This window comes from Physeter macrocephalus, chromosome 9 (genome assembly GCF_002837175.3).
Source record: "Physeter macrocephalus isolate SW-GA chromosome 9, ASM283717v5, whole genome shotgun sequence".
NCBI lineage: Eukaryota > Metazoa > Chordata > Mammalia > Artiodactyla > Physeteridae > Physeter > Physeter macrocephalus.
The window spans coordinates 77,357,771-77,380,078 of NC_041222.1; the positions used below are offsets into that span (position 1 = coordinate 77,357,771).

A 22,308-nucleotide genomic window follows, 5' to 3' on the forward strand; every position below is an offset into this window, starting at 1 on the left:
ATGTGCCAAAACCAAAGCACCCGAGTACTGGCAAGAGTCTATTCATAAGTTATCTTTTTGGATTTGTTTTGTTACAACAGAAACTTAGTTCTTAAAGCACTTATCCAAAGACCCTGGACTTGTTTTATTTTACTTGAGGACAAAGACATTCCTGCAGCAGGACAGCTTAAACTTGGGAAGATGTCACTACAAGCAAAGGCTGAAAAAAAAAAAAAAAAAAGAAAAGAAGAGGCTGAAATTCACTGCCATCTTCTAGGACTCGGTTACCAGTGTCAGCATGCCCTGAATTCACTTTAGCACATCTAATAACAGCACAGCTCAGGAGGTGCTATATAAGCTTCATATACATTTAACACTGGCTCGTAGCCTCACTGAATTTTTAAAGCTTTTTAACAAACTGACTGCAGTGATAAGACTTTAGGTGGAGCCATGAGACACAATTTTAGAGAAAAGAGCTGTTCAAGTATATTTTTTATGATAGACAGGTATACTTATACTATAAAAAACTTAACACTAGGGCTTCCCTGGTGGCACAGTGGTTGAGAATCCGCCTGCCTAATGCAGGGGACATGGGTTCGAACTCTGGTCCGGGAAGATCCCACATGCCTTGGAGCAACTAAGCCTGCAAGCCACAACTACTGAAGCCCACGTGCCCTAGAGCCTAAGCGCCGCAACTACTGAAGCCCACGTGCCTAGAGCCTGTGCTCTGCAACAAGAGAAGCCACTGCAATGAAAAGCCCATGCACCACAACGAAGAGTAGTCCCTGCTCACTGCAACTAGAGAAAGCCCGCGCGCAGCAACAAAGACCCAATGCAGCCAAAAATAAATTTTAAAAAAACTTAACACTAGTAAATTAAGCATATTTTTTTTACAAATTTTTATCAGTGTTTTCAGATGTCAGATTATCAGAATATTCCCCCAAAGATTCTATAGACCAAATAATCTGAGCTGGTTAAAAAGAATGAAAAAATGAATGCAACATTTAATAGAGCTTTTATTTGCTTAACTTGGTAAATGTAGAATGTAATGGTTTCAAGGAAAACTCTGGAGTATTTCAGTCACAACTCAACAGTTAACATGATTCTGAAGAACAGTCTTATCTTCAATATCTACCCACCCTTACACAGACACATCTACAGGAATCCATGTACATACATATTAGTTTTCAACAACCCAGGATTCTCAACAACTCTAGAATTTAGATTTTATATTCTCACACACTTCAAAATTATCCATTTGATGCAGGATATAACCATAAGGAGATGAAAATTCATGCAATGATACTCAGGTTTTGAAAAAGTAAATCCAATATTTGATACTTCAATGCTATGTAAAGTGCATTGAATATCTAAAATAAAACAAGTGCCAATTTCATCATGAATTAATAACATATTTATTGTCTTGAAACCAAACAGGCCCAAGCTGCTTTCTGTCTTTCTGAGTCACCTCTCTATACACTCATTGCTCTCAAACTTCCTGTGTAATGAAAACCAAGATATTTCATTTCTTCTATGCAGTTCACAAGAGATGGCAAAGGGCTCAAGGTAGGTATGTTCTTGATAATTCAGAGTCAGAAAGTACTTCTTCTTGTGCAGAAGGTTCATAGTCTCCTGCATTTTCAGCCAATTCAATATCTAACTCATCATTACTTTCTGCACTGTAATCAACTTCTTCAAGGAATCGAGGTTCATCTTCATCCAAAACATAAGTGGTGGGGCTGTAGCCAAAGCACATGGAACACACAAGATTTCGTTAGTTTTCAAGGCTCTAATATAAGATTATTTGGCCATGCCGGATTAACTTTGATTTCAATATAATACAAGTAATTTGGGTTAATTTTTAAAATGTTACCCAAATAAACAAATTAAGAAATTTATAATAGTGGAAATCTATTGCATTGATAATAAAGGGTGAAATGCTGATTTCTAATTATCTGACAAGAGTGTCAATATATATGCTACAATTAGATAGCTACAAAAAACAATGGACTCACTCATTAGGTTACTTCTTTGAAGGATTCCATCAATTTGTAGACTCTAAAAGTGTATTTTAATTACTATAAATCAAGTAACAGATAATTTCAACAGGCTTTATAAGAAACTGTGGTATCTAATTGGTTCCTCCAGTAATGCCCTGAAACCACTTATTCTAAGTCTGTAAAGTAATTATTTGCCATAAAAACGGCCCATATACCCATCTTCACAGTTTCCACTGGTCAAGAATAAAAATGAAAAACAAGTGAACACTCCATACCCAGATTAATTACTTTCCCTTGGGACACAGAAGAAGATATTTGCTAAAAGCACTAAGTGCTTTTAAATATTTCATTAGGCAGGCTGTTTGGGATTAAGACAACCCTTCCACTAGGGTAACATATTCTTTCCTCTTCAAAAAAATCACAGTATTCTGATTTCTCCCAATTTGGGAGATTTTACACACACACACACACACACACACCCATATAAAAGAAACACTACAGAAACATTTCAACATTCTCATTTTGTGACCAAAACGATCTCAGCTTCATATATATATATGTTTGTTTATATCCCACCTACTTCCCATTGCTGATACAATTAAAAGCTATAAAATCAGACAATAAAAGGGGAACAATAATCTTGTCAAATGAGCAGAGAAAGAGATGTTATCAGGCACCTAAAATGAAAGAATTCCTGCAACTGAATATTAAATTCAGTTCAGATATCTGGAAGTTTAAACAGGAAAGACAAGTTAATGGATTATATTGTTCTAATTTTCTGAGACAAGAAGGCAAAACTCATCTGGTGAGAGTATCTTTTTTCCTAGAATTGTTTTAATCTTGCTAATTAAGGAAAAGAGAATAACACATTGCAAAACCACCTTGATCTTGTATAGTAAACTTCCTCTTAAATGCTGAGAGCTTGCACCATGATACAGTAGTCCTGATAAATCAAGCTGAGTGGTTTGGAAGATTGTGTAAGACTTTACAATACATCTAACATTCACAAGAGCAATTTCACCATTATGCAACTAAAATATCATCACTCTGTTAGGTTTTTAGAAGAAAAAAGTTGCATTAAAAAATTATTTGCCTTTAAAATGACAATTATTCTCTTTCTTTCTTTTGAAAAACTGTTAATTCATTCCATCTTGACCTTGGTGTTTCAAATTCTCAGGGTGTCCCAGGGAAGCTAAATACTAAAAAATTAATCAATTTGAACAAAGGGAAAGAGTTTAAAGAAAAAGCCTAGTCTTATAAGCTGTAAGTCAATAAGGAAACTGAAGGAGAGAAGTTAATTTAGGGACAATAAAGATGCCCAGGATCAAGCCACAGAAGCTTCCAGAAAACAAGGAGACTTGGAGCTGGTATTAGATGCTGGCAAGAACTTTCAGACAGAGAAGCACAACCTAGAAGGCAAGCTCCTGGAAATTTAGAAGAAATCCCACAATAAAGAACGTTCAGGGCTCTGGATACAGAAAATAATTTAAGACTGTAAGTTCTTGGTTTTGGCTTATTCATATGCCGCCTGTGACATGAACTCCATTCACGTTCTGGCATCACCCATTCTAAGAGCCAGGAGTGGACTAGTTTCATGTTCTTAGCCCACTGCTGTAACCCACACTGGTCCTGATATTTGACTCCTGTTTCTGTGGATCCTAACAAAATCATGTTCCTAGCCCAGCTTCATTAAGGACTACACCACAGCTGAAATATTCGGTACATCCTGCAATGGTAACGGGGCCATCAGTGCTATCTTATGGTGGGGAGGGGGGCAGAGGGGACAGGAGAGGTCAGTAGATCTGGGTTTAAGGAGCTAGGGGGATACTGAGATGAGTAAAGAGAAGGAAGAATACAACCCCCATCGCCCACTGAAAGCAGCCTTCTTACTGGCACTTTAGATGTTCTTCTTTTATTAAAGCCCACCCTGCCCTTTCTCTATACACGCCCTTTGTACCCTGCACATTCTATCTGATGCTTCTCATATGCATTTGAAACCATCTATTGAGGGCCTGTCTTCTCAGTACTAAATCATAGGTGTCCCTTGGCACCTCCTGCCGGTCGGCTCCCAGACTACCTGATACACTGTAGCCCTGAACAAATGTTTGCTGAACTCTATGAGAAGCCACAAGGTTGACAAGATCATCCATTTTCATATCACCCAATCCCAGTGATTTTTACCTTAGTGAAAAAACTTAAGGCACAAGATCAATCCTAACAACTCAGCTTTACTTTTATTAATAATTCCAACATATGTTTTGAGCGCTTTACAACTTAGGAAGTTCCTGCACACCCATGATCTCACAATAACCTTCACTTCAGAGAAAGACTAAGGTAATTTGCCCTAGTGTTATAAAACAATCCCTTTATATCAGCAGACAGGAATTCAAATATTATTTTAATCATAAAAAAAATCTAATTTTTTTTATTGGGGTATAGTTTTACAATGTTGTGTTAGTTTCTACTGTACAGCGAAGTGGAGTTCCCTGTGCTATACAGCAGGTTCTCATTAGTTGTCTATTTTATACATATTAATGTATAGGTGTTAATCCCAATCTCCCAATTCATCCCATCCCACCTTTCCCCCCTTGGTGTCTAATCGACATTTAATTATTTCCCATCACTACTACGTTGCTTTTCCCACCACTACTTCCTTGTTCCCCTCATTTTCTTCACATATGTTTACTCCTTTTGCCCTGTTTTTGTTTCATTCTAATAGCTGTTCCATATATACCTGCCTTAATATCCTTCTATTCTGGATTTTAGAAACATTTCATTCTAAAAGAGAATAGCATTTTAATTCAAAAACACATCCTCCTCATGTTGCTTCAGGGAAAATATCAAAACTTTCCCCCAAAGGGGATTCTCACAGGACAAATCATTGAAATTCTCTGTTGTATGGTATCGTTATGATGTGGAAAAGGTTTATAATTCTGCTTCATTCAGATTCAGAAAGTTTTCTGGCTATCCTTATGTTAAACTATTAAGCACTGCACAAAATTAAACCTAAAAAATAAAGTGTCTCCCTCAAACGTACACTCATCTGCTGCCATTACAGCTGTTCTGACATCCGAGACACCAGGGTGTAGACCCTCAGCTCTGTTACCTGTACAAGCACGGAGGAAACATGGAGTCGGAAAGTCTGGGTTTGTGCCTCTACTCCTCTGTTAACCAGCTGTGTGATCTTGAACAAGTCACTTACTTTCTCCAAGCACCAGTTTTTCTCAAGTGTAAAGCAGCCCCACCACCTCACAAAGTGGTCTGGCTCAAACTAGATAGTAAATGGGAAAGCATTTGAAACTCCTAAGCTGCACAAATATAAAATGTCATTATGACATTAATAAAACCTACCTTGTTAAAGAAAAAAGTAAATCAAATCTTTCTCAATTCCTAAAGAGTCCAGGTGATGGGCTGCCCCAAGCCCAGCAGGCTAAAAATGCTGCCTTACCTTTGTAACTCAGGATCCTCCCTTAACCCTGCACTCTTTTACAATTCTGAGACCAACCTACCTGTTTTCAGACAGTAAAACTTAAAAATAAATAAATAAAGATACCCTGGAATTTGTAAATAAGTTTCAGAATTTCTGAAACTTATTTACAAACAGAAAAATATTCCATTGCCCACACTGTCAGAAATTTGTGACTCGCTGACTGTGTCTTTCGTGTGTTGAAATGTTAAGTCTAAGGTGAAAGAAAATCTCTATCTGCACAAATATTGGAGAGTATTTTACTTATATAATTTGATTCCTACCCTATAGCCTCTACTAAATATCACAAAGTTAACAAAATTATCCATAAAAAACACAAATAACTTTTGTCAGTCTTAAGTGCCCACTGCATACATATAAGTACTTGCACGCACATTCACACGCAACACACACACACACACACACACACACACACACGACTGTACAGAATGTTTAAAAAGAGATTATTTATTTCGAAAAAAAAGGAAAGTAAGTTGCTAATTTACTGATACTTTGTTGGAAAAAAACTGTTAACAGTTGCCTTTGGTTAACAGTAAGTCACTAAACTTCAACTTAGTTTGCTATTGATCTAAAAACACTCCTTGTGCATAATGAGAGCGTTAAATGGTTTATTCTCAAATAATACAGGACACCTCCAAAAACTGAAACCATTCCCTTTCAGTAATTTTGCTTAGTCATTTGGAAGATGCAAGATATAAGGAAAGTACAGGGGAATTTTGGAGTTAGACATGGATGCAATTCCTGGTTCTGTCAGGATTTACTAGACAGATGACCTTGATAAATTCATCTCTGAGCCTCGATTTACACACATATGTAGAGGGGTTACAATTCCATCTGTCTCTGGTCATTCTCAGTAGAACATTAAAATCTCTGAGGTAACAATCCAACTTAACAGAAATTCGGAATGGGCACACGTGTTGGGGGTCCCAAGACCACCCCAGGTTTAGTGATTTGCTAGGAAGACTTAACAGGATTCAGCACGGAGTTGTATTCAAAGCTATGACATATTACAGTGAAAGGATACAAAGAAAAATCAACCAAGAGAAAAGGTACATGGGGCAAAGTCCAGAGGAAACCAAGGGCAGGCAAGGGCAATGGCTAAGAGGCAGCGTAGTCATCAGAGCTTTCAGCAATTTCAAAAGAATGCAGGCAAAAATTGGAGTTCAGAGCTGCGAAGTTTCCTGAAGGAAGGGAGTTACAGAGATGTGACCCCCAGCAGTTCTGACCTAGAGGTATTTGACAAATTCTTAAAATACACAATGCAAGAAGCGGAAAAGCAAAGTAGAAAGCAGCAAAACAAATAAAACAGAAAATAACAGAATTTTTGGCTCTCTTGTGGTGCTAAAGAAAGGAGAAACACTGGGCCTTCAATTGTGACCTCTAGAGGGCTACAACTTAGAAAGGGGGGAGGGGTGAACCGAGAATTACACAAGCTTCATAAGTTTTGCAAACCCATCTCAAGTCAGCTCAGTTCCTCACTCATTTGGGGCGATCTGCCCTACTCTACGGCCTGCCGGAGGAGAGTATGAATCTTCTTTGAATGAATATGTACTCTTCTTATTCTGATATATTATATTCTTATTTTGAAGTCTCAAATAGACACCTATGTGAGAAGAATAACTTCATTCTTCCAAGAGGCTACCAAGAATTTAACACATAAATATCTATAAATATATCTGGTCATCAAATGTCTTGTCCAGCTAAGTCTTAGAGACTAACAATGACTAACTTGACACCTACCTGAATCTCAATGATAAGGATGATCATTGCCTCCTCTTATGATAAGCCTCAAAGCTTTCATTATAGTCAAATCTGGCCTGTGGTCCTAAGTGCTCACTTAAGTCCCAGTTATTTTTCTAGATGATTTCAATTTCCTCTGTATTTGTGGGTACAACAGCATTCACTGACTTAGTACAAACGCACAAATGGCTCACTTTTAGTTATAAGCAACTATGATTTCCAGGGGACTTGGAAGTTGTGATATTATCTTCAATTACATGGCATGATTTATCTGCCTAGAAAATATTCCAGTAGCAATTATAGCTATAAGAATTTTCTACATGGTAGTAATAAATGACTCTCATATGCAAACCAGACTCAAATATGTGCATCACAGTCACTAAAAAGGAAGATCCATTTTTAAGATTAGCTTGATTAAATGGTAAACTGTACATTAAAAATGATGCACATTAATATTAGTAAGCTTTACTATACTAGATATTGCTGTGAACATTTGGCCACAAATGATCTATACTGACAGAGACTCTTCTTGACCAAACGTGAGGCAGGGTCCTCTGAGTCCTCTTTCTGACCTGGCCCTGACCTGGGTCTCTGTCCTTAGTTCAGTGGCTCTGCCTGCTTATTCCAGGTTTAGCAAGAATCTTGCTGATTCTGTTAATCCCTTACTCTCGGTATCTGATCACCCTGGCCTGCTTTCAGCAAAAATTCTGTCATGTCCGTTTAGCCAGAATCTCCCTTACCCCTGATGTTTCCTCTTAGAAATTTTCCATCCACAAATCCCCACTCTATACCTCAGCTATAAATCTCCACTCTTCCATACTGTATTTCAGAGTTGAACTCAACTCACCCCTACTGCAAAACCCCACCGTAGCAGTCCTCCTGAATTAAGTCTGCCTTGCTGTTCTTTAACAAGTATCATGAATAATTTTTTTTCTTTAACAATATTAATTTAATTTTCTCGGAAGAAAAAGTTCTTATATATTTACAAATAAACACTAGCTTCACATAAAGAAAGTATGGATAATTGGAGGATACTATTTCATTCTAATGTTAATAGTGTGCAGCAATCAATATCTTTGTATTACTTTACCAATAACTTCCAGCTATCCTTTCTTATACTTCTAGGGACAGGGTAGAGCCTTCAACTAAGAACATTATGATGGTAACTGGTCCATAGACCTGTACTCATTTCCTATACCTTAGTAGAAATGTACTCTACATTTATCAAAACACATCGAATTAGATTTTTAAAGAAGCATTCACACAAAATAGAACTAATGTTAAGCCATGTTTTAAAGGCTTTCTTCAGCTTAAGTCCTATTTATTTTATTAGTTGCATTAGGAAAAATTTATCATCAACTTTTCTTATGTCTTTGTATATGCACAAAAAGGAATTAAGTAGTGATACATGGATGAATCTCAAAAACAAAAGTAACTGAAAGAAGCCAGACACAAAAGGTCACATACTGTATGATTTCATTTATTTGAAACATCTAGAATAGGTTAATTCATAGAGGCAGAAAGCAGATTAGTGGTTCAGGGGCTGAAAATGCTGCTTAATGAGTATGAGGGTCTCCTTCGTGGGTGATTAAAAAAAGTTTGGGTACTAGACAGAGGTGACTGATGGTTGCAAAATATTGTAAACAAACTAAATACTATTAAATTGTTCACTTTAAAAATGGTAAATTTCATGCTGTGTAAATTTCACCTCAATTAAAAAAAAACAGGTCCAAATACAGTTTGATTATAAGATAATAAGTAGGCTTCATTTAAACACGGCTATATTTTTTATTACAATAAAACACTGTATAGAGTTTGGTATTTTTCAACTTCACTTTCCCATAATGTTTCAAACATACTTAAAACCATATGCCTATTATCCTGAAATTTAGTCACCATCACAATTTCCTAATGAGAAGTATTGTTAAACGCTTTATCAGATTTCAAATCCTTTAAATGAGGGTCACTGAGAATACTGCTTAGTTCAGGTAACAGGTAAAATAATAACACTTTTGTTAAGTTCAAAAACACTATATAGCTGTGTATGGTCAGGCCACTCAAGATGGCTGTTCTCTTGCTCCCTGTACATCCCCCACTCAAGGAGTGCCTGCCTCTCACCCACACCCTACTGGCATGACTGACCTTCCCTCTTAATCACAGAGCCTAATAAGTAACTTGCCCTACGCCCCATCCTCCCACCCCTACCCCCAAGCTTAGTGATCTTCTACTCTTCAGATCAGAATGGCTCCACCTGCTAGTTTATCAAAGGGGCTGTGAGGGACAGGCTCTTCTGCTGGTTTCCCTGGTAACTGGTGAGACAATCTGATGCCAATTCTCTGTGTAACTGGTAACACCCACCCCCACCACCGGTAGCGAAGACTGCTGCCATGTCCTGCCTGCTGTCTCTTTCCAGGACCTTGCATCCGACATGTAAGAGTCACTATCCAATAAACCAAGGATGTCTCTAGCTGTCTCTGGGCTCGCTATTTGGTTTTAAGGCTGGGCAATTACAAGGCGTGCAGGACCGTAGGGTGTAGCCTAACAAGCTTTAAGTTTTTAAATGAGTTCTACCAACATCCCCAGCTTTGACCTAAAAGAAACACACCCCCTAGGAAAGACATAATGCAGACTTAAGTGTTGTATGAAATGGAATTTTTTTTTTTTTTTTTTTTTTGCAGTACGCGGGCCTCTCACTGTTGTGGCCTCTTCCGTTGCGGAGCACAGGCTCCGGACGTGCAGGCCCAGCGGCCATGGATCACGGGCCCAGCCACTCCGCAGCACGCGGGATCCTCCCAGACTGGGACACGAACCTGTGTCCCCTGCATCGGCAGGCGGACTCTCAACCACTGCGCCACCAGGGAAGCCCTGAAATGGAATTTTTATTACACAACAAATACAATTGGGTAAAATTAAAATGATTTGTGTGTGGCAATTTCCAACAAATGCCCTAAGAATATAAAACATAATTAATTTTCAACCACAGGCTTCACTGAGAAGCAAGTTCTATAACTTATGGTGAACAGAGTGGACCTCAAAAGCCACTAAGATGATGGGAAAAAAAAATAACTTTTTTAAAAAAAGGATAAACCCATAAAAAAAGAAAACTGGAGAGGAGACAATAGCAAAGAAGAGATATCAACAAAATGTTGGAGGATGGAGGAAGATGGATGAAATTAGTAGGCTTGAGTTCTAACTTCCTCCAATTTGCTGAGCATCTACAGTAGGGGAAGCCAAGGAAAAAATGCCGATTTGTATTACAAAGCCCTAGAACAGTTCAGGAATTGAAGATAATGGTTATATGGGGGAACTGAAAACAGAATTGGTTAAAAGGTATTATAAAGAGCAATTAGATCTTTAGATCCCCTTGCTTGGGCCATGCCCTAGTTCAAAGAGATGGAAAGGTGACTTTCTAAAGACTTTTTATCAGAGAGGCTATTCACTTAGGGCAAAAGGCAGAAATGGGGTAAAGGTGAGGAGAGTAAGTGAAAGTCTGCTCAAAATAAGTCCTACTAGGCTCCCAGAATGCTGGCTTATGTGTCTGGGCAATATTTCTCAATTTTTAAAAATCATCCTCCCGAGTTTTTTTTAGAGCTTTGTTTCCCACTAATCCCCCCTTAATTAACTACAATTAAGAATTAAAATGATAAATTTCACATCAGATTAGACCCAGCTAAAGGAAGCATGGGTGAATTAAAGGTTGGTTAGAAAAAACATCCAGAAAAAAGCAGATGGACAAAAGAATAGAAACTTATTCATGACAATAAAAGACACAGAGGATATAGTAAAAAGTTCAAACTTAAAAGTAAATGGAGGGGCTTCCCTGGTGGCACAGTGGTTAGGAATCCACCTGCCAATGCAGGGGACATGGGTTCGAGTCATGGTCCAGGAAGATCCCACATGCCATGGAGTAACTAAGCCTATGCACCACAACTACCGAGCCTGCGAGCCTAGAGCCCATGCTCTGCAACAAGAGAAGCCACTGCAATGAGAAGCCTGCGTAGCACAATGAAGAGTAGCTCCTGCTCACCGCAACTAGAGAAAAGCCCACGCACAGCAACAAAGACCCAGCACAGACAAAAATAAAATAAATTAATTAAAAAAAAAAAAGTAAATGGAGTCCCAGAAAGAGGGAGATATTGGAGCAGAATCAATGTTTGAAGAGAAAATGGCTAAGAATTTCCCCAAACTGATAGAAGACATCAAGCCGCAAATTTAAGAAACCTTGTGAATCCCAAGCAAAATAAATAAAATCACACCTAAGTTAAACCCCTAAATAACTAAAGACTAAGAGAAATTCATAAAAGCAACTTAACCTTACAAGATAGATCACGTTCAAAGGGGCAACAATCAGACTAATGGCTGACTTGACAACTCAGTGGTAGAAGACTGAAGACACTAGAATGATTCCTCAACATGCTGAAAAACGTCTCTCTATCCAAAAAAACACCCCTCAAAAATGAAGGTGAAGACTTAAGAGTATTCCTTGAGTAGAAGAAAAATGACCCCAGACAAAAACTGATACAAAGAAAGAAATGAGAAAAGGGGCGGGGAGTGGTGAGGCAGTAAATGTGTGGTGAGATCCAATGACTGCATAAAACAGTAATAACAGCTACAAAGTGTAAAATGCTCATAGTATACTCTATCTGACAACAGCAGTACATATATTGAGAGGGGGTTAAATGGAGTTAACATACGAAGGATCCTATATTGTCCCAAGAGATAAAAATTCACATTTATATTGAGTTTGAATATAAATATGAATATATTTTATATAATATAAATGTAAAAAGTTTAGTTTAAATAAGTAAAATAAAAATCTTTTTTAAAACACAGGGCAAGTGGAACAAACAAAGCAAATAATAAGCAGATAGATTTAAATCTAAATATGTCAATAATTATAATAAATGTAAATGAACTAATGTTCCAATTAAAAGATAACTGTCAGACTAAAATTTTACAAAAACAACTATATTCTGCTTACAATATATTTACATATAAGGAGACAGAAGGTTAAAAACAAACACTAAATAAAAAGAAAACTAGTTATAGCTTATATACATGTAATACCAACATGGTTAAAGAATCTGTCTGCTTTTTAATATAAAGTCTTATATTCAGAAGTTTTAAGCATTCCAAGTAAAATACTTTTACAGATCAGAAGTTTTTAAGCTTTGTTCAACTTCTAATTGATTTTTAGATTCCAATTATTGTTTATAAAACTAAAGTATCTTCTATTAAATGAAGCAATGGTATATATATACTAAATGGAACAACTGGGAAATTATTTTTCGTAATTATCAAAGATTCACTTTGAATAAGTCTCTTACCTTTTTCTTAAGTTTATTTAAACAAACTCAAATGCTATGTGCCAAATACCTACAGGTTTATGGTGTTGTGAAGACTAATTATGTGTCATCTATAAATGAGTCACTGATTACCTTGACAAAGGCATTTAATGTTTACTATTCTTGCCGCTGCAATTATTCCAAGCTTACTTGATATAAATTGCTTATAGAAAATAAATTAGTTCACAAAAAATAGATACTCTACCTTGAGAAACAGTTAAACCTAAGGAAGATAAAATTAAATTGAGAGCTACTATGTGGCATAAAACCATCCACATTGTACACAGAAACAAAAGCATAAATTTGACAGGGGAAGATGGGTTTGAAAGATTTTTAAGGGTCAACTCACTAAAAAAAAATGGGAAGAACTTATATTCATTCAGATGATACCTCAGGTTCACATTAAAACCAGGAAACGGAAAGTTACCAAGGACAAAGAAAGGATCCAGAAGAGTACAGACAATAAAGAGAAAAGGACAGGAAGGTAATCTTAGTAAAAGTAAGTGGTTTCCTAGTTCCATCTCTAATTCCATCATTTGCCTTTTTCACTCCAATATGAAAAAGTGGCTTCACCTGCTTCTGATTCCATATTCAATCATCAAGACCTCTCCATTGCCACCTGATACTGTCTCCTCAAACAATCATTGCCACGTTACCTCCTTATTTGAGCTCTCACCCCCTTCTCAAACATGAATGATTCCAAACAGTTTCCTCAAGGGTTTTCTTGCCTCTACCTTCCCAGCTTCAATCAAATCTTTACACTATTTTCAGGCAAAACCCACCAATTAGCATACTCCACCCAGTGGCTTCAAAACTGCCTACTAGGGGCTTCCCTGGTGGCGCAGTGGTTGCGCGTCCGTCTGCCGATGCAGGGGAACCGGGTTCGTGTCCCGGTCTGGGAGGATCCCATATGCCGCGGAGCGGCTGGGCCCGTGAGCCACGGCCGCTGAGCCTGCGCGTCCGGAGCCTGTGCTCTGCAACGGGAGAGGCCACAGCAGAAGGAGACCCGAGTACCGAAAAAAAAAAAAAAAAAAAAAAACTGCCTACTGCCTAAAGGATAAAGTCTAACATCCTTACACTGATATTTAGGGTACTGTAAGACCTTTCCCCCAACCAACAAGCAATCCAACCCAATTGAATCTGAAAATCTTATGTAACAAGCTACCACTTCCTCAACTCGATATGTGACTGGCACCACGCAAGGCACCATTAGACAGTGTTGAAAGGCATAAATATGGTCCCTGAGGTTAACTAGGAGTTAGCTAGGTAGGTGTGACTGACAGACTTCGCTCAGAAGCTGGTTTAGACAAGTACATGCTTTGCTCTAACCACAGAGCAATGATAGATAAAATATAAGACAGGAAAACAAAAAAGGACAGATGTATACAGAAACAAGATAAACATCTCCTTGGACCAGAAAAAGCATAGAGGCACAAAAATAGGTCATGGGGGCTTCCCTGGTGGCGCAGTGGTTGAGAATCCGCCTGCCGATGCAGGGGACACGGGTTCGTGCCCCGGTTCGGGAAGATCCCACATGCCGCGGAGCGGCTGGGCCCATGAGCCATGGCCGTTGAGCCTGCGCGTCCGGAGCCTGTGCTCCGCAACGGGAGAGGCCACAACAGTGAGAGGCCCGCGTACCACAAAAAAAAAAAAAAAAAAAAAAAGGTCATGGGTCTCCTGAATTCCAGGTCCAAGAGCAGGCAGCAGTAGCTCCTTCAAAATAACAGGGAGGCTTAAGTGTCCTAGAGCCAGGGAATTAAATCCAGACTCTTGGCAGTCGAGCAGCTGGAGTGAGGCTTTCCACTTTAGAAAGGAGGCTGAAAAAATAAGGCTGAGACTTCTGCCTAAGGCTAAGATTTTATAAAGTTGCAATTATTAACTCAGAAAAAAGACAGCAGCAAAGTCAGAACCCTCATGAACACAATCACTTGTCCAGCAAAATCCCCAGTATTGTTGAAGGACGGAAAGTAGGAAATACAAGACTAATAAAATGCTAGTGTAAGCTAATATAAGCTTGGACTGGAGCCTAGAGAGGGCCAGGTAGAAGCAACACAAAATCATTAAGGGATTAAGGGCAGAGACTTGAAAGAGCTGGGGGTTTGGGGGAAGCTCTCATTTAATATGAGCTTGCAAGTTACAAAACTCTTGAGAAACCGTGATGAGCTTACCAACACAAAAATAATGGCATAATCTACAAATGACTATGAAAGTGTTTAGGGTCTTCAAAGAAGGGAAGAATAGTAGCCATAAGAATAAACAAGGAATGATGAAATTTTAAAATGCAGAAACAAAAAAGAACCAATTAGACGTGAAATATATAATCTTTAAAATAAAATACTCCCATGAGATAAACTTTAGACCAGAAACAACTAAATTTAGTGAATTATAAAATGCTACTGAAGAATTTACCTAGACTGAAGCAGAAATAGAAAATGTGAAAAAGTTGTTAAGAGACATGTAGAGAACAGACAGAGATGCTCCAGTGTAGGAATTCTGGAAGAACAGAATAAAGGAATTGTCAAAGAAGCAATTTTCAAAAAAAAAAAAAAAAAGGTTGAGATTTTTTCAAAATTGAAAAGTCCTCAAATTAAAAGTACATATTAAGTGTTAACCAAGGTATATTCTTTTTAATATGCCACTCCTAAACACAGTGCACTGAAACTGAATAGCACTGAGGATAAGGATAAAACCTTATTAAACAAGTGGAGGCATAGACATTTTGGTAGAGGAAAAAGCAAATGCAAAGACGCTAGGATGATAAAAAGATTTTCATGTTCTAGAATAGCACTACTCAAGGTATGGTCCACAAATTCTTTGTTATTGGTCCATGGCAACAAAAGCCTAGGAATTAAAATGAAGTGTTCAGAAACTTTTACAACAATTTTACATAAAATTATGTGTCTGGTGACTCTAATAACAGGAAATTGGAGCTTATATTTGCATTCCTTGGGGTGCCCTCTTCCATTTGTATAGTACTTCATTCTTACTGAATTTTAGTCAATTATCAATCCATAACAAATTGGAAAATAAAAACCAGACCTTTGCTGGTTTAGGAGCACTGTCATAAAAACTAAAAGATGGTCAGTGCGGTTGGAATGGTAAGAATACAGAGAGAGAAGGATCCCATATGCCGCGGAGCGGCTGGGCCCGTGAGCCACGGCCGCTGAGCCTGCGCGTCCGGAGCCTGTGCTCTGCAACGGGAGAGGCCACAACAGAAGGAGACCCGAGTACCGAAAAAAAAAAAAACAAAAAAAAAACTGCCTACTGCCTAAAGGATAAAGTCTAACATCCTTACACTGATATTTAGGGTACTGTAAGACCTTTCCCCCAACCAACAAGCAATCCAACCCAATTGAATCTGAAAATCTTATGTAACAAGCTACCACTTCCTCAACTCGATATGTGACTGGCACCACGCAAGGCACCATTAGACAGTGTTGAAAGGCATAAATATGGTCCCTGAGGTTAACTAGGAGTTAGCTAGGTAGGTGTGACTGACAGACTTCGCTCAGAAGCTGGTTTAGACAAGTACATGCTTTGCTCTAACCACAGAGCAATGATAGATAAAATATAAGACAGGAAAACAAAAAAGGACAGATGTATACAGAAACAAGATAAACATCTCCTTGGACCAGAAAAAGCATAGAGGCACAAAAATAGGTCATGGGGGCTTCCCTGGTGGCGCAGTGGTTGAGAATCCGCCTGCCGATGCAGGGGACACGGGTTCGTGCCCCGGTTCGGGAAGATCCCACATGCCGCGGAGCGGCTGGGCCCATGAGCCATGGCCGTTGAGCCTGCGCGTCCGGAGCCTGTGCTCCGCAACGGGAGAGGCCACAACAGTGAGAGGCCCGCGTACCACAAAAAAAAAAAAAAAAAAAAAAAGGTCATGGGTCTCCTGAATTCCAGGTCCAAGAGCAGGCAGCAGTAGCTCCTTCAAAATAACAGGGAGGCTTAAGTGTCCTAGAGCCAGGGAATTAAATCCAGACTCTTGGCAGTCGAGCAGCTGGAGTGAGGCTTTCCACTTTAGAAAGGAGGCTGAAAAAATAAGGCTGAGACTTCTGCCTAAGGCTAAGATTTTATAAAGTTGCAATTATTAACTCAGAAAAAAGACAGCAGCAAAGTCAGAACCCTCATGAACACAATCACTTGTCCAGCAAAATCCCCAGTATTGTTGAAGGACGGAAAGTAGGAAATACAAGACTAATAAAATGCTAGTGTAAGCTAATATAAGCTTGGACTGGAGCCTAGAGAGGGCCAGGTAGAAGCAACACAAAATCATTAAGGGATTAAGGGCAGAGACTTGAAAGAGCTGGGGGTTTGGGGGAAGCTCTCATTTAATATGAGCTTGCAAGTTACAAAACTCTTGAGAAACCGTGATGAGCTTACCAACACAAAAATAATGGCATAATCTACAAATGACTATGAAAGTGTTTAGGGTCTTCAAAGAAGGGAAGAATAGTAGCCATAAGAATAAACAAGGAATGATGAAATTTTAAAATGCAGAAACAAAAAAGAACCAATTAGACGTGAAATATATAATCTTTAAAATAAAATACTCCCATGAGATAAACTTTAGACCAGAAACAACTAAATTTAGTGAATTATAAAATGCTACTGAAGAATTTACCTAGACTGAAGCAGAAATAGAAAATGTGAAAAAGTTGTTAAGAGACATGTAGAGAACAGACAGAGATGCTCCAGTGTAGGAATTCTGGAAGAACAGAATAAAGGAATTGTCAAAGAAGCAATTTTCAAAAAAAAAAAAAAAAAGGTTGAGATTTTTTCAAAATTGAAAAGTCCTCAAATTAAAAGTACATATTAAGTGTTAACCAAGGTATATTCTTTTTAATATGCCACTCCTAAACACAGTGCACTGAAACTGAATAGCACTGAGGATAAGGATAAAACCTTATTAAACAAGTGGAGGCATAGACATTTTGGTAGAGGAAAAAGCAAATGCAAAGACGCTAGGATGATAAAAAGATTTTCATGTTCTAGAATAGCACTACTCAAGGTATGGTCCACAAATTCTTTGTTATTGGTCCATGGCAACAAAAGCCTAGGAATTAAAATGAAGTGTTCAGAAACTTTTACAACAATTTTACATAAAATTATGTGTCTGGTGACTCTAATAACAGGAAATTGGAGCTTATATTTGCATTCCTTGGGGTGCCCTCTTCCATTTGTATAGTACTTCATTCTTACTGAATTTTAGTCAATTATCAATCCATAACAAATTGGAAAATAAAAACCAGACCTTTGCTGGTTTAGGAGCACTGTCATAAAAACTAAAAGATGGTCAGTGCGGTTGGAATGGTAAGAATACAGAGAGAGAGCAGGACAAGCTAAAGGGGGAAAGAAAGGTAAAGATGGCTCATTCTGGACCTCAGAGACTCTGATAATGGATATAGGCCATATATGTGGAAAATAACTGAAGGACTTTAAGCAGGAAAGTGACCACTTCGTACAAAGAAACTGGAGGATACAAAAAAGTAGGGAAAGACCAGTCAGAGGCTATTGGAGTACAGCAGGCAAGAGATGATGGCAGCCTGGACCAGTATAATGGCAGAAGTGGTGGAGAGAAATAGAAAGATCTGAGAAATATTTTGAAGGTGAAATCAAAAAGCCCCAGGTGATGGACTGGATTAAGGGTAAGGGAGAGAGAAGGAGATGCCAAGAATAAGATTTCTTACAAGAGCAATTGGGTAGAGGGAGGTGGATACAGATGAACAGGTTTCTTTGGGGAGAGGTAGGAGAACAGAAATCACGAGTTGAGTTTTAGACAAGTTAATTTTGTGTCCAAGTGTACAAAATCAAGTCGGAAGCTGGATACATAAGTCTAGAGCTCAGAAGAGAGGTCTGGAAGATTATATGTATTCTGGAGTTATCAAGACACAGATGTAATGTAAAATCACTGGAATGAATATCACTTATGGAAAGTGTGTAGGGTGAGAAGTTGAAAGAGGAGAAAAAACAAAGAAGATAAGAAACACTCAAAGGAAAGTTTTTGAACACCACAACCCCCGTTTTTGGCCTCAACAAATAAACCCAACTGATCTGTGTTATATTTACTATAGCTTTTATTTCCAAGGTAATTGTTATCAGTGATTGCCAATGCACAGCAAAACTAAAGGATGATTATCAAAAGCTAGGAGAAAGAGGGAAAGGTGAGAAATATGTCCAACTTCCCTCCCACCCATTTTACCAATAATGCAAATAATGACAAGAATTTACAGTGATTCTTGAAAAGTTTCCAAGAAGCAATAAAAAGGACAGCCAAATGAGTAAGCAATCATTATTAAATAAGATTTTAAAATCATAAATGACAGTAGCTATGAGGAAATGAGCTTTGTCAGTCTTGGTGGTGGGGGAGCAGTCTTAAAAGCAATGAGTATATACCAATAACTCCATTGGAAACTTTGGAGCTAGCTAGTTTCATCTTCAACCAACAATCAGAACCTCTTTCATTCCTCCTTATTCACTCTACCTGTATTAGAAACCAACTAAAACAAAAGAAAATAAGAATAACAGAAATCTACATTCAAGAAGCAGCACTTTGAATAACTGGACACCAGTAGTATACATTAGAAGTATCAACCTCAAAGAACAACTCCAGAAAGCTCTGCAGTCACCTTTTCCCTCAACTTACCATAATACCTGGTGCTTACAATACAGAAGTATTACACTAGCATAAGCTTCTAAACATTTTGAATTTTAATACATCCTGCATAGGATATATCAGTTATCATTCCTTGCTTAAGAACATATACAGTTACTACTTCTCTTCTATAAAATCCACACTAACCTTCCCACAAAACTGAACACCTGCTCCCATAATGCCTTCTTCAACGTTAGCTTTTCTAAGCTCCAAGCAATCCTTTCCACCTTACCTAAATTAGTCTACTTCTTATTGCCAACTTTGTTTTCTTCATGTTAGCTCCTATTTCTTTACCAAGCCTCACTTACTATCTTTCAAGTCCTAGCCTAAAACTTACTAATTTAAGAAATTCATTCCACATAAATCCAGGTGATTTTAAATTATTTACTCAGTAACTTTTTTCTCAATATGTCTATGCAATTTTTAAATTTTGTTTTTTTAAATATATTAATGTATTTTCTGTATTTTTTATAATCACCATCATGCCCCTTCACAAACGTAAATTGTGCTTTTTCTATTATACTGTCAGCTCCTTTCAGAACACTGTCTTTTGGGGAATAACAAAAGTATGAAACACAACGAAGAGCTCATGCCATGAGACCATTCTGTCAGGCTGGGAGAGGTGTCTGTTCTAACTAATGTGCAGAAATGAACAGAGTCAATAAAAATGAAGAATTAGGGGAATATGTTCCAAACAAAGAACAATAAAAATATCCAGAAGCAGATCTTAATGAAATAAAGGTAAGTGATTTACCTGATACAGAGTTCAAAATAATGGTCATAAAGATGCACACCAAAGTTAGGAGAGTAATGCATGAACAAAGCAAGAACTTCAAAAAAGAGACAGAAAATATTAAAGATTCCCAAACAGAAATGACAGAGCTGCAGACTACAATAACTGCACTGAAAAATGCAATACGATGGTTTCAACAGCAGACTAGATCAAGTGGAAGGATCAGCAAACCTGAAAACGGCAGTGGAATTTTTTCAAACAAAGGTGCAAACAGAAATAATGAAAGAGTGAAAATAGCTTAAGATATGCATTATAGGGGTTCCAGAAAAGGAGCAGAGAAAAGGAGGCAGAAAGGTTATTCAAGAATTAATGGCTGAAAACTTCCCTAACTTGGGAAAAGAAAGAGACGTCAGACAGCTGGATCTAGGAAGCCTAGAAAGTACTAAAAAAGATAAATCCAAAAGGACCCACACCAAAACACATTATAATTAAATCATCAAAAGTTAAAGACAAGGAGAATCTTCAAAGTAGCAAGAGAAAAAGAAACTCATTACATACACAGGAACCCAGATAAGACCAAAACCAGATTTTCAGCAGAAACCTTGCAGGCTAGAAGGGAGTAAGATGATATACTCAAAGTTCTGAAAGGAAAAAATTGCCAATCAAGAATACTCTACCTGGCAAAGTTGTCCTTCAGAACTGAAAAAGAGATATAAGTTTTCCAGATAAACAAATGATGAAGGAGTTCATCAACACTAGACCAGTCTTAAAAGAAATGTTAAAGGGAGTTCTTCAAGCTGAAACAAAAGGATACTAATTAGTAACAGGAAAACATGAAAGTATAAAACTCACAGGTAAAGGTAAATATATAGTTAAATTCAGAATATTCTAATATTGCAATGGTGATGAGTACCTCACTTATAAATCTAGTTTGCAAGTTAAAAGGCAAAAGTATTAAAAATAAATGTAATTACAATACTTTGTTAATGGATATACAATGTGAAAAGATGCAAATTATAACATTAAACAAAATGTGAAGGAAGGGGAAGTTTTGGTATGCATTTAAAGTTAAGTAATTATCAGATTAAAATAGACTGTTTATATTTAAAATGTTTTACGTAAGGGTGGCGGCCTTGGCAAAAACGAAAAAAAAAGTGTTTTATGTAAGCCTCAATGCACTGCCAAAACCTATAGTAGATACACAAAAGATAAAGAATTCAAAGCATACCACTACCGTAAGTCCCCTACATACAAATGAGTTCCATTCCGAGAGCACATTCGTAAGTCCAACAAAATTAGCCTAGGTACCTAACTAGCACAATCGGCTATATAGTACTGTACTGTAATAGGTTTATAATATTTTTCACACAAATAATACGTAAAAAACAAACAAACACAAAAAATAAAATATTTTTAATCTTACAGTACAGTACCTTGAAAAGTACAGTAGTACAGTAAAACAGCTGGCATACAGGGGCTGGCATCGAGTGAACAGGCAAGAAGAGTTACTGACTGGAGGAGGGAGAGGAGAGATGAGAGATGATAGAACTGAAGGATCATCAGCAATAGGAGACGGAGGGCAAGCTGCAACTTCACTCATGCCTGACGCTGATGACATAGGTTCTGGTTCCTTGCTGGATTCAATTCTATCTACCCTCTTTAAAAAATGATCCAGGGATGTCTGGGTAGTAGCTCTTTTTTTCTCATTATAGATGACACAGCAGCACTGGATTGCATTCTGAACGGCTGCTGCAACCTTCGTGTACTGTTCTACATTCGGCTCCTGTGCCTCAAAACTAACAGTGCCTCCTCAAATAAAGAAAATCCCCTTGCCATTTCTGGTGTTGTGAATCTCTCTGGTTCTTCAGTTACTTCTTCTTCTTGTCTCTCTTCGTCCTTTCTCTGGGTCTCCAATTCCATCAGGTCTTCATTAGTAAGCTCCTCATGTTGCACAGCAAGGAGTTCAATGAAGTCGTTCCCTTGCAGATCTAGCTTGAAATAAAGATACTGTACTACTGTACTCTATACAGTACTATACAGTAAAGTACACAAAAGCACAACCACTTGTAAAGGATGCACGCAGATGACAATGTACACCAGACACATGAACTAACTTACATGATTGGACATGTGAACACACGTTTCCATCTTTGAAAGTTTGCAACTTGAAGGTTCGTGTGTAGGGGACTTACTGTACAGAAAATTATCAAATCACAAAGGAAGAGAGTAAGAGAGGAAGAAAGAAACAAAGGAATTACAAAATAACCAGAAAACAAAATGACAACAGAAGGCCCACACCTACCAATGATTACTTTAAATGTAAATGGACTAAATTCTCCAATCAAAAAAAGGAGTGGCTGAATAAA

General features: G+C 37.8%; 1 protein-coding gene across 6 annotated transcripts in view; it reads right to left on the reverse strand.

Annotated features, from left to right (window-relative positions):
- Positions 1-979: 979 nt before the first annotated feature.
- The window catches only part of AGTPBP1 (ATP/GTP binding carboxypeptidase 1), a 181,559-nt gene continuing 160,230 nt past the window's right edge, over positions 980-22,308 (reverse strand). For 2 of the 6 annotated variants that reach the window (XM_028494101.2, XM_024132913.3), the window contains one exon: positions 980-1,718. In XM_028494101.2, the coding sequence (XP_028349902.1) occupies positions 1,541-1,718 (178 nt within the window). In that variant the 3' untranslated portion in view covers positions 980-1,540. Of the gene's footprint in view, positions 1,719-1,982; positions 2,038-8,708; positions 10,072-21,340; positions 21,931-22,036; positions 22,134-22,308 lie in introns of those variants that run through there. The other 4 variants (XM_028494099.2, XM_055087261.1, XM_028494100.2 and 1 more) reach the window with 4 other exon arrangements.